The 13,613-nt window shown below is 44.9% G+C and overlaps 1 protein-coding gene across 1 annotated transcript in view; it reads left to right on the top strand.

Moving 5' to 3' along the window:
- The window catches only part of LOC149088750 (uncharacterized), a 94,331-nt gene that overhangs the window by 67,277 nt on the left and 13,441 nt on the right, over positions 1-13,613 (top strand). Inside the window, exon 2 of the mRNA XM_089249718.1 lies at positions 9,161-11,013. Coding sequence (XP_089105844.1) covers positions 9,364-11,013 — 1,650 coding nt within the window. The 5' untranslated portion in view covers positions 9,161-9,363. The remainder of the gene's footprint in view (positions 1-9,160; positions 11,014-13,613) is intronic.

Raw genomic sequence — 13,613 nt, 5'->3', positions numbered from 1 at the left:
GGGTGCCGTTATCAAGGTGGATAAAGATAAGGATAAGGCCAAAGATGTCGGCTTGTTATAAATTACAAGGATTGACAAATCGAAAAATTATTCAGGCATCAGCCAAATTTCTTAAGAGCTAATCGTGGCTTTTTCTCAAGAAACATGTCCCTTAATAATGTTTCTCTCTCTTCCCCCCAGCTTCCGGAACTTCATCATAAGGGGCCATTCAAGTATTACGTCAGCAGATTTTTTAGCCATTTCTGACCCCCCCCCCCCCGGTCAGCAAAATTTCGTCAGCAGGTTAGAATATTTCATATTAATTTCAAAAAGGGGTGGTTGATGACGTAAGCAACCTTCAAACCCGCCCCCCTCCCCTCCCTTGTCATCAAAAGTCAGCAACTCCGAAACCCCTCCCCCTCGATGCTGACGTAATACTTGAATGACCCCTAACTTCTTCCCGTGTTAGAAGGCGCAATGCAGAGAATTTTGTCATCCTCTATATAATCTGTTTTTATTTCCCCCCTCCCTTTTTTTTCCAATTTTAGTAATCGCATGTAAAAGAATGCTTAGGCTCCAATACAGATTTTCTAGTCACGATGGTGATCTGGTGCCTGGGTTTTATCTTTCACTGGTCTTCAGGGCCGAGCAAATCCTCGGCGTCAGGTCCCCATTGCGAATGAAAAATTGGTATCGGTGCTTATATGCAGGCCTAACTGCACGCTGAGAACAGCGCACAATTTTCGGAATTTATAGCAGCATATCTGCCAACATACTATGCCTTGAAAAGGTCAATAGAAGCATTTTTTGGACCAAGTTCTTTTTTTGGCTCCTAGATTTTTTTTGCGATTTGTCCCCGTATCGTATTTACTGGACAGAACCATAACATCCTTCACATTTTTCACTCCCAGGCTCTTGGACCGCGCCTGTGATTCACGCGCTACCGATGATTCATACACGGTCGTTTGGACGCATCAGTTCGGTCCATTCGGTGATATAAAAAGAAGATGCGGTAAATGGACTACGACGATTCGTCCAAACGTCCGAATCACGCGGTAACCATTGATCCATTACGCACGCGCCTTATTCATTTCGTATATCGCTGTTGACTGCCTCTATCAAGGCAACTATTTAGGTTTTTTTTTTTGGTAACGTCCTATTTATTCACACATTATCCGACGAAATGACAGCTGGAAAGCCCAGTGTGTGCCGTGAGCCTGATCGTAAATGTGACCGCAAGAGCGCTCCAGCCTCATTATCTGCGGACAGGGATGCGGTTGGTTTTGTACTCCCACGCATGCGTTACCCGTCACTTTCGGGGTTCTGGAGGCCCCTTCAGTCCTTCCTTTTGAAAAGTATCCTCTATAATCTGTTTTTATTTCCCTTGTATTATTATTTCCCCCCCCCCCATCCCCCGTCTTGCTCAGTCCCCACTCGAGGACCATATGGCAGTCATTTTCGTCCGCCCTCGGGGAGAACCCGTTAATCATGTAACTGTTGGATGAGGTGGGTGCAAGTGTCACACGCACTCGCTCTCGAACCGGCAGTTGCTGTTGTTCCGTGACCCATGTGTTAATATCTGATGGGGAAATGGCGGTTGGTGTGTGCGCGCATCTAAAATATACTATCCGTATACTTTCTCCTCCCGCCCGACATTTGTTTGATGGCGTATGATATTGCTGTATACAGTATGCGGTTTGTGAGCAACGATTTCCTCCTCATTATACAGTGGAACCTCGTTTATACGTCGCTCAGTTATACGACTTTTGCATTTATACGACGTCCAGTTTCGGTCGCGATCGGGTTCCTGTACGTTTTAGTGTTGAAAGTAATTCATTTATTCGACGTTTTCACTTTGACTTGAACTCGAATCTTTTTTCCTTTTTTAAAAAATATCCATCAAATATGCTCGCATTAGACCAAAAGTTTTCAACCTTTAGGGGAGAGTACGGGCCACTTAATTCATTTGTAGCGGGCCGCTTGAGTGATCTGGGAATTTACCGCGAATCACTCAAGTGCTCTGGAACTTGCCCGCGTCGATTTGTGTATATGCCGAAGATCGCTCAAGAACTGTGCCGCGTTGATCTGTAAATATATGCCGCGAGTCACATCGGTGATCTGGAACTGTGGTGCGGGTGTCTTTAAACGTGCCGTGGGTCGTTTAAGTGTGCCGCAGTGATCTTTAAATATCATTTCAATTATTAGAAGCTAGCGCTGGTCACTGAAAATATGCCGAGGAACACTGATCTGGAACTGCGCTGCGGTTCACTTACGTGATCTGCCGCCTAGTTTATTTTTGTAAAATTTGGTTTCGGATCGAGTTCCACATTAGACGACTCCGAGGTTAGCCACATTTGTCCCTAGGGTCATGGGTTCCTCATACGGGTTGTATACGCTATAAACCAGTCTCCCAAACTTTTTGTTCCTTCGCCCCCTTCATCAGAAATTTTTTTCTCTCATCGCCCCCCCCCCAACTCAAGTAAATCCATAGGATCCTACGTTAAATCAGTAGGTTCTATCGCCCCTTTGGACCATTCCATCGCCCACTTTGGGAAACACTGCTATACACAGTGAAAACTCAAGATGCAATCAAACACGTTGATTTTATTTGAATTTTTTTTTTTTTTTCAAATAAATTCAGTGGATAGTCTCAGTTATGCGACTTGTGCTTTCGTATACGACGTTTCGCTCCGGCCTCTTGACCGTCGCGTAAACGAGGTTCCACTGTCCGGACCGCCATCAATGGATGAATGGATATGTGGGAAAGCGCTCCGTCTCGCTCTCTCTCGTTGTGTTCGATCGTGGCAAAACGTCATAATGAATGATGGTTAGCGTTAGTCGCGTTCCCCGAGAGCTTGGGAAAACGCTGCTAATGCATTGTGTCGAATTGAATCTTTCTTGTTCCGCTTCATCCCGGAAACGATTATGACGATTGATTTTGGGGGCGAGGACAAATTAGATTCGGTCTCATGTCTTGCTGATTGGCCCCGTTCCGTACCTTACGCTGATGGTCATTATGGTAGGGAACGGTTATGTTACGTTCTTGTTATTATGATACTGATCATGTCTGGATGGAATAAGGGTAAATCCCTCACTAATTACCTCGACCGATCTCCCTGTTACAATTGAAAATTTTGCCATTGTTCCAGTGGGCGGGTTTTCAAAAAGTGGTCTTTGGTTGCTAAGGGGGTTCGCCAGATTTCTGGATTAAGCCCGACATTGCCGTATTTCGCTACCCTTACAGGGCTTCCGGAATCGTATTTGCCGGATTTCAATTAATTCCATCAATTGAATTCCGTGAAGTGAATATAAACTTTGAAAAGAGAGGGAGTGCTGTTTTCCCCGCTGCCTCTATTTCGAAGGACCCTTCTATGAAGGCCCCTGCGAATCTAGTTCGGTCGCAACCTATAGCGCAAGGAATCCCTTGCTATAGGGGGGGGGGGATTTTTACGACCCGTTTCGGATGCCCCTGTGAATCATGTTTGGTCGGGATCCATAGCTCAAGAGAGACTCGATGTTAATGGATGTGAACGACCCATAGGTGAAGAAACCCTGACCTAAACTCTAAGCGAACAGGGTACCGCGGCTTTGGTAGTCAAAGCCGTCGGAACCTATGGACGCACGTAAACAAGGCGGCCCGTTCACGTTGAAAGTTTTTTTTCTACATGTTTGTGATCGTAAGACTGCTGTCAGATAATTCAATAATTACTATGCCGGCCAATATTGCATGACGAAAATTATGGAAAATCGGAATCTATATACCAGAAAACGCGGGAAATCTCTAATTGTAGACAGAATTCCTAATTTATAACTACAAACTGTCGGTGCAGGGTGAGGATTAAGGGCTTCTATAAATCCGAACGAATCTCGGTTAATTGGAATGATTTCATAGAAAGAAGAATGTTTAACGTAACCAAAATGTCCATTTAATATCAAAAATTCAAGGAAGCATAGTTGAAAAAAAAGGGGGAAATGACGAAAAATACGGGAATGTCCCGTAAAATATGGGTAATATGGTCACCGTATGTATTTCTTTGTTTGTTCTGATCATGGTTACAAAAAAAATTGGGAATAAAAAGTTTGTCTGCAGGATTTTTACCTTCTGAAAGTGCGCGGGTCTGCAGATGTATTTCGGGGCCAGGTTGGATTTTAAGTGGAAGTTAATGTATTGAGTGGCTACCGACAGCAGCAGTCTTCAACCTTTCTCTAGTCGCGAACACTACCTAAACCAAGGACGCTCAACCTTTTGAAAAGTGCGGGGGCACTTGAGTTATCCGGAAGTGTGCCACGTGCTTAGTGTCACGATGTAAAATTTTTAGTATCGCCCAGTCCTATCCCATCCCACCTCCGGATACTTTTGGAGTCTCGCACCCTCTGTGGTTCCCAACTCCGAGGCCGCGAATGCTAGCCGATCCAACACCATCTGTAGCGAAAGGCTTACGGGCAAAGTCCGTGACGTCATTGAAAGTGGTCATCTCACCCAGGGCCGTAATTAGGATTTTTGAAGCCCCCCAACAACTTCAAAAATTCTATAACGGTGTTCTTTGTTCCCACATAAAACTGCCGCCCGGGGCAGTTGCGCCCTTCTCTAGTTACGGCCCTGATCTCACTTATAGACATTGGATATAGTAGGCCGCACATGCGCCATCTTTACCCGTTTTTGTGGTATATCCAATGGCTATAGATGACCTTCAGTGACATCACGAGCTTCGCGCGGAGGCCTTCTGGTGTCAGCCGATCTCCCCGTCGGAAAGTCTCTCCAGGGAGCAACAGGCCTGCAAACAGTACAGATATTCAATCATTACACTTCCGAAGTATAGATCGCAGCATTGAAAAAAAATCAGACAACGCTAGAGATACGCACTCAGACTGGTAGGTACACACACACTTATGCACTTCCGGCACAACTCACTGGCTAGTAGATTGCCCGTGGCGATAGATCCGAGTTGTGCTCGGTTTCAAAGTCAATCATATCTAATCGATGGCAGATGGCAGCATTACACAGAAACGAAACCTAACGTTATGTTCACAACACATACATTCCAACATGTACCAGTTCGTTAGAAAATCCGCAGGGGAATGTGGACGAGGTGGATGTGTGTGGTTTAGTAGTAAATCATATCTATTAAAGTGGGACCGTACGTCTTTATAGGGCCATCTTTTTTTCGTGTTTGGTTTCGAATATTACCCGTATATACTGATTGATGTTTATTAAAGGGTCATTTTCTTGAGAAACGGGGTGACGAGACTCTTATACTGCAAATCGTTCAGCAGGTATTTTGCATTCACAGTTGGGCCTAGGAAGGGAATGGCCCCGCAAGAGTAATTAATAATTTTGAGTGAAACACATGACCCTCAAACTAAAAAAAAAGCCCGCGATTTAAATCCCCAGTTCCCGTCTGCGGGTCGCGGTGCCGATTCGAGGACATTTTCCGCTGGTCCGTAAACAAAAATTTCACCCAATATGTACAGGGTGACCTGTAAGTGCTAATGCGGCCTTTATCTCATCAACCGTCCGTCGAAGAGGTATGATTCTAATTTCTTTAAAAAAACAAAATGCTCAAAAATCACCCTGTTCCAGTTTTGAGAGTGAAAATACGGTGTGTAACAAAATTAAAAATCTAAATTTTTATACTGTCCCCCTCTACATTCCAATTAGAAAGCTATTGCCCTGTCTCTCGTGAGGTTAATAATAAAAGAAATCCAAGTTTTAAAGTGCAATATCCGCCGAGATATTCGAAAATCGGAGCGAAGTTAGAGAAAGGGTATGATAAATGAACGTTGTCCGTTAGTTTTTGCTGTTCTTACATACATTTTCTTCAATTTTTGTATTTAAATATCTCAGAGAGTATTGCACTTAGAAGCATGGAATTTTTTATGTTGGCTTATGAGGAGAGAGAGGACAACTTTTTATAATTGGAGGACAAGGAGACCGAATAAAAATTTAGAATTTTTTTTATTTTGTTACACACTGTATTTTCACTCTCATAACTGATACAGGGTAATTTTTGAATACCTTTTTCTGAGCATTTTAATCATACTTCTACGATGGACGGTTGATGAGATAAAGGTCGCATCAGGACTTACAGGACACCCTGTATATAGCTACAACCTAATTTCTGATTTACAAAGTAGAATGAAATCTCTAAGGCCGGAATCGCGCTATAAAAGTTTGATAAAAGATCTTTTATAAAACTTGGGAAATTCAACCAATAGGCGCGTCGGTTGCATTCGAGCAAATTGCAACCGGTGATCTTATTGGTTGAGTTTTTCACGTTTTATCAAAGAGCTTTTACAAAACTTTTATAGTGCAATCCCGGCCTAAATTAGTTTTTATCTGTTTCTTTGCCCGTCAGCCGGTCTGCAAATTTTGTTTAGACGAAATTTTCAACAATTTCCACGGGTGTGAAAATTTCAAACACTGTCCTATCCGGTGCAGGATCCCCGGCTTTTACCAGGCACCCGGGAACGAACAACAAAGTGTTTTGTGGCAATTAATGATGTAGCCTTGTCGATACATGGATGTTTTGTGCAACCTACGTGAGTAATTGCTCGTATGCTCCTGGGCGCAATAAAAGTTTGTAACCTCCATTTTAATCATACACAATCATTTAGACATACGCCCTCCCCCTAAATTGATACCTTACGTTACGATGCCGGCAATATCTATGCAATTCATCACCGAAGCCAGTGGCGTACGTACCCGGCGATGCTGTTTCTAACTGGGAAAGAGTTCTTCATGCGCGATGGTGAAGGCCTCTATTGTTTATTGGGAGAAGGAAACGCGTTTCTTTCCCAACGCGTTGTTGCGTTGTTGCCAAATCGTTTTCTAGCGAGAGATTTAAAAAGCCGGGTGGAGTAGTGAATTCTTTCCTGTTTCCAGTGGCGTAAAAATTGCCGTCTCTTCAAACACAGTTGTGTCAACACAAAGAGGAGGAGGGAGGAAAAAGGGGATAATCTTTCATCCGATAACTAGATTTAATGCGGTTTTTTTTTTTTTTGGTCGTAGTTTGTATGTCGTCTAATCTGATCGACATCGAAATTTTTCCACGTTGAATCGACCGCAAACAAAAAAAATGTAAAAAGGTTTTTTATTTTATTTTCCAGCCTCTTCCGTGTGTGTGTGTGTGGTTCGACATGGCGGGTAGGGCTTGTGATTGAATTGAACAGCTGCCGAGCGACTATTTACAGTTGACGATTGCGAGAGGGAGAGACACTCGCGGGAACTTGAAACTCGTGACGTTCAAAGTTTGTTCCGAACAAGTAAAGATAAAGAATAAACGTGAATTTCGCTTCCTTTTTTTTCTAACTCTTCCCCCCTCCCCCCCTAAATGTAGTGCCCTCCATGTTCTTGGTGTTTGCGGTTCTGAACGTTATCCAAGAGCGGCGTTTTGGTTAGCTTTGCCAAGAGATTTTTTTTTTTTTTTTCGATGTTATTATGCGGTAATGAAAGAGATTGTGAGTGACAAATTGTCTCTGTGTGAATTCTTTTGTAAAGTGTCCGGGGAAATTCAACGCCACCAATTCGCCGAAAACAGTTCGTCATCACGTGTATTGTTGAGTGAGTGAGTGACCGAGGATGCGAGTGATTGAGTGGATGATCGGGCCAACCAGTGAGAACGAGTGCGAGTTACTGAGTGTGGGTGAATGGGGAGAGCGAGTTACTGAGAGTGGAAGTGAATTGATAGAGTTGCCGAGAAAGTGAGGGAATTAAGAGCAAATGACCGACAGTGTGAGTGAATTGAGAGAGCGAGTGCGAGTTACTGAGAGAGTGTGAGTGAATTCAGAGAGCGAGTTACTGAGTGTGGGTAAATGAAGAGAGCGAGTTACTGAGTGTGAGTAAATGGAAAGAGCTAGTTACTGAGAGTGTGAATGAATTGAGAGAGTTGCCGAGAGAAAGGGAATTAAGAGCGAATGACCGACAGTGTGAGTGAATTGAGAGTTGAATAATTTTAGGGAGCATGTGGCCGAGACAGTGAGTGACCGAGTCATCGAATTTAGATGGTGAGTCGAAAAAACCAATCGCCCAGAGTGTGATTGACTTCACTTGAATGATTAATGTCCTCCTTTATACAGAGTGTGATTGAATTGAGAGCGTCAGCGGACTGACTCTTCCAACGGGGGAGGGAGGCTGATCACCAAAGGTATGTATAGCGAACTTTGGGGAGCGGTTGCCTACCTCCATCCTCCCGCTTGTTCTAATAATACAAATTTTTTGAGCGAACGCCGCCTCTCCTTGCCCATACATGATCGAGACAGCCCGGTCTCATACAACTCTCTGGTTCATTCACTCGATTTCTACCACTCAAGAATACATTTTGTGTCGGTGAATTTTCGGTGAGCACTTTTGGAGGTGGAATCAACCCGTAATTCTCTCATGACTTGATTCATTCAATTCGTGATCTCTAAATACAGTTTGAACGATAAATTTTGATCCGTAACACGTAGTTTTTAACTTCGAATGAACGTCTGTGTAGGAATTATTGCGCAACGTTCTGTGCACTTATGCATGCATGTGTAATGCATATTATTTACTTAGGTGATGTAATTTATCTTTGCAAGTGGGAAAATGGTACGTTACTTGATAACAATTTTTTTTGGAATGAAAATGTAAATGATGCAAGGGTTTTTCTGGTTATCCAACAGTGATTCGTGGGCTTCAATGGCATTTGGTATGTTTACTTCCGTAACCGGGGTTCCCAAACAATGCGTTTCAAACGTGATTATCCCTTTACAATGGTTTGTAATTTCTTAAATGCGATTTTTGCTAGTTTTGTTGTAATAGAAAAATCGTCGGTCAAAGCCGTCCGAAAAGAACTTCGCATTGATAGACGGTGGCTCCCTTACGACGGACAAACAACTCAGTTAACGAATGCAACACATTGTTCCTCGACTCAGTCTACTTTGAGAGTGCGCAGCGAACACGAGCTTTAACCGATTCAATTAAAGTCGCTACGCAAACTGATAGGTGGATTTTTTTCCCATCAAGTCTTTGTTGGATAAGTGGTCATATAAACTATTCAAAACGAGGCTGAGCTTGGATTTCATTATAAGGTAGATCATCCTTCGAAGGGCTATTAAATCTTAAAAATTGTTGTTAGCTTTATAAGTAATATATGTAATAATAATTGCTAATGGCTGTCCTAATTGGTGTTTTTTTTTTTGCTCTGTCTCATTGCAGGATGTGCCGGTCTGCCAAGAGGAAGAATAGTTCTCCCTCGAAGGAAGTCATCAAACCCAGCCTTAATATCTAAAGAGGGGGAAGGAAGATAGTCATTGTGCTCTGGTGGTCGCCGTTGCAGGAGAGAAAAGAAGTGGAAGAACCAAAATTAAATCCCAGGGGATGAGCACTACTCGTTTACGGGAGTGTGACAACGGAGTCAAATGAAAGACAACCCGCTGGATGGCCACCGTGGAAAGGTGGCTGACACCACGAGGAACCTTGTGCAGCAGCAGCAGCAGTCCAGCGGCAATAACAGCAACACATCATCATCATCATCGGGCGTGGGAAAGTGCGTCGAATTGAAGGCTCCGCCATCCTCAGCATCGGTCACGGTAGGCAGCAGTAGTAGTAGTAGTAGTACCGGCGGCAACGACGGGCCGAGTGCCACTAACTTCGATGACGATTACAACGAGTGGGAACTCGGCATCGGCGACCTAATCATCGACTTGGACGCAGACATCGAAAAGACGAACGAAAGGAACAGCGGCGGCAGCAGCAGCAGCAGTAACCAGCACCAGAACCACCACCACCATCATCACCACCACCACCACCAGAACGGTAGCGGATTGTCTTCGGCTAGTCCAACGACGGCCAACCCTATAATAGCTTCTCCCACGGCGAATCCGGCCTCGGCCTTCTCGTTTCTCGGAGCACAGTCGGCACCTTGCGGTAATTCTAGCAGCAGCGGCGGTGTGGCCATGTCCAACTCGAAATCGTCTCGTGCTATCGGAAGTGCTGGTGGAAACAGTGGCGTTACCGTGACGTCGTCGTCGTCTAGCTCCGGCTCCTGCTCCACATTGGTCGGCAACATAAACTCTGGTAGTTCTGTCGTGTCGGGACAGGGGTCCGTCACCGGTGCCGTCGAGCACCAGGCCACCGTCGACAAGGGCCTCAAGATGAAGATTAAGCGCAAGACTGTCGGTAACAAGTACTCGGAGGCGAAGCACGAGATCGTGCAGTCGGACACGAAGTCGTCGCCGCTGTCGTCGGGCGACAACACTTCCGGGTCGTCGTCGAGTGCGGGAAATATGAACTGTGTCGGACAGGCATCCAATATCCAGACTTCTTCCTGCAACGACATGCCCAAGTCGTCGAAGCATTCTTCGAGCAAAGGCCGCAACAACAGCCACCGCGAGAAGAAAGAGAAGAATCGCGAGAAGGACAAGAGCAGCGGTTCTGGGGGCAGCAGCAGCAACTCCAGGACGTCGTCTTCGTCGTCGTCATCCTCGTCGTCTTCGGCGACCGTCGAAATGAACGGAGTTCTAGGGGTCATGTCCCCCTCGATCAAAATTACCAACAGCGGCCTGAACTTGTCAAACCCAGGGACTCCTACGGGCAATTGTTCGTCGGCCGCCGCCTCCCCGATGTCGGCCCAGAACGGTTCTGCCGCCAACAATGTAGTCAACAGCGGTTGCGCCGTCAATAACGGCAGTGCCGGGACCTCGCCCGCCGTCCCGAACAGTCGGTCCGCGAATTCGACCAACAGTAACAGTGGTCAACAACAACAGACTCTGCCGACGGCCGCCGTCGTCACGTCGACGTCGTCGTCTTGCACAACTGCCAGCGGTTCTTCGGACTGCCTTCAGCCGAGTTTCGCGACGGCCTCCACTGGATCCTGTGCGAGCATCAGTGGTGTAACGAACACAGTTTCGCAAGCAATATCTACTTCTAGTTCTCCGCCTATGCCTAACTTGACCCTGAAGTTGGAGAACAAATTCTCGCCTACCACCACTCCGTGTTCAGTCAAGCAAGAGGAGAGGCCCTCTTCGCCGCCATTGAAGCGGCTCAAGATGGAACCTGCCGACAGTGATGTAAGCATGTCCTTTTTCCCTACACATATTTCAGTCACTTCCAGCCACTTGCACACACACACACAACCCCCTCTTACCAAAATCCTACTCATAAAATTTCGTTCAATAATTTCTAGTAGCCATAGGAGATTTAACTAAACGGTGGGCGCACCGGGCCCTGCAAAACTTTACTGTTTTCTAATATAAGGGGGGCTCCCGATATTTTCGTCGCCTGGCGACTCAACCGATCTTAATCCGTCTGCTGGTAGCACGTGTTTCCACTTTTTTTGCTTGTTGCGTCACCAAATATGACCCGTGAGTGCCATGCCCCCCCCCCCCCCCCCACCCCTACGCATGAATAACAAGTCGCAATTTCGGTTAATGAAGTAGCCGTTTTTGGTAATTTTTTACATTTGAGCCCACAGATTCGAAAAAGAGAAAACTCCATCTCAGGCGCGCATAAATGTTGGGAACGTTTATTGCCAGGATACCCGCTACCGATCGCCGTTGCACCAAATACAGTAGCCGCCGCTTATAAGAATCGCGTTTTATTCAGCCATTTTGATTCTTATATCCGGAAGTTTTTGCTGTTACTCTTCCAATTACCACTGGAGTACAAAAGGGGGTTGGGGATCCTTCAGGTGAGATTATAATGTTTATAATGTGAAAACTGAAAGAAAAACTTTATTACTTTTTTATTGAATATTTTAATTTCTAAAATTTTAAATCTATAGCAATAATAGGCGTACGTAAAATTTTTTCAGGGGGGGGGGTTGTTTCAATTTTTTTCTTCTCGAGAGGGGTGTTACGTTTTTTTCCTGTAAAATAACACTATAATCTCGGCTTGAGGGGGGGGGGTGTTAGAACTCCAACACCCCCCCCCCAGCCGCCTATTGTCAAGGGTGGGGCTGGCAGGGCTCCAGTCCTGGGATCCGGCATGGTTCTCGTCATTTTTAGTTTTTTCACTCTATATATTCACCCCAGAGGGTGCCCTTGAGAAGACTGGTCCGGGGACCCACCAAAGATTCCTACATCTAGTGCAGAGGTCTTCAAAGTTTTTCTGTTCGCGACTAACTGCCTGTACACATTGAAAGAAGAGCACCCTTACGGCAAGTTTGACATACGAATGCATGAGAAATCAAGATTGAATTTGATCCTTGAATGCAATTTGTACAAAAGTATTTAATCGGGACGTTGATCAAGTGTCCGCAAGAACAAAATCGGTCACAAACAGGCACCGTGGGTGCTTGAGAGCAACGCGTTGAAGATACCTGCTCCAGAATATTGGGGGGGGGGGCATAAATCTAGATAAGAGATTCCCAAACTTTTTGTTCCATTGCCCCCCCCCCCTTCAGAATATTTTTAATCATCTTCCCCCAACTCAATCGAACCCATAGGATCCTATGTTATCACCCCCAGGGAGTGATATTGCCCATTTTTGAAAGCACTGTTCTAGATCCGCTTATCAGTGACTTTTTTGACAAAAAGTTTTTTTTTCAACCATAAACCTCTTGCGGATCAGTTCTGTCATTCATGGAACTATGAAGCTGTAACCCTTACTCTTTGAGGGGGGGGGGGTCTATACAGTCAATACGGGATGTTTTCATTACAAAGTTAAGAGAATAAATAGTCTTCCAAATAACCTTGATAATCCAAAATACTCTACAAGTTCCCACTACTGAGATGGACTGTGCAGTTTGAGGGGGGGGGGGGGAATTCGATTTTTATAAGCGCAAATCGGATGTTTTTCCTGTGTTAAAACAACGTTTGATTTGCCGATTTGATTCTTATAAGCAGTGGCTACTGTAGCTACCAATCATTGCATTTGGCGGGTAAAATACATCGAATTCGTTAAATAACGAGTGCTAATACACATCACCTCCCAGAGATAGAAGGCCTCCGCACTCTGCTTGTTGCGTCAGTAAGTAGTTTATTTTCCCTCAGAATATTCAGAGGAAAAAATTCCCTGCTCGTGCTAGTATCAATGTTGTGAGAAAAAGAAATGATCGAGCTCAGAATTTTACGATTTCTATGCCCGACATCCAATTACTATGCGGCGTTTGTGAGGCAATCAGGAAGATTCGACGCCAAAATAAGAAGAAACGAAATGCGATGCTGTGTGGCAAACTTGCTAGATAGTCTGAATGACGTTTATGGCAAACACTGCAGAGGCCTTCTATCTCTAGAAGGTGATGGCTAATATCACCAAAAGCTCATTTGGCTAACTTTTTCCTCTCATCTGGCTGAATTTTTTTCCCCTCTGATTAGCCAGAGTGCTAATAACAAGCCAGCGAAAATTAGCTGCTAGTCAAGTTTGACAGAAGGCAAGCGTGTTGTTGTGTTTATTTTTCCTTGCGTGTGTTTTTTTTTTGGAGGGGGGGGGGGGGACGGTCCAAACTTTTTCTTGGACTTTTCCAGGACTCACTGAGGACCCTAGATCTTCATGTTGATGGACGCGCTGTCATGAATTTAAAAGAAAAAAACAAGTTCAGTTTCTGGCACCGATTTAGTAACTAGACACTCGGAAATTTTCAAGCGCTAATAGGCTACGGATTCGTCGAGCTCTGCTTCGCTGGCAAAAGTGACGCCGGTTGTGGCTGCCGATAGCATTTAGCGATTTA

The sequence above is a fragment of the Pholcus phalangioides genome, unplaced genomic scaffold (assembly GCF_987345545.1).
Source record: "Pholcus phalangioides strain wild (caught in Gottingen) unplaced genomic scaffold, Ppha-v1.0 ptg000003l_1, whole genome shotgun sequence".
NCBI classification, from domain to species: Eukaryota; Metazoa; Arthropoda; class Arachnida; order Araneae; family Pholcidae; genus Pholcus; species Pholcus phalangioides.
The sequence above is the reverse complement of the archived record's forward strand: the minus strand, read 5'-3'. Positions and strand labels throughout refer to the sequence as shown.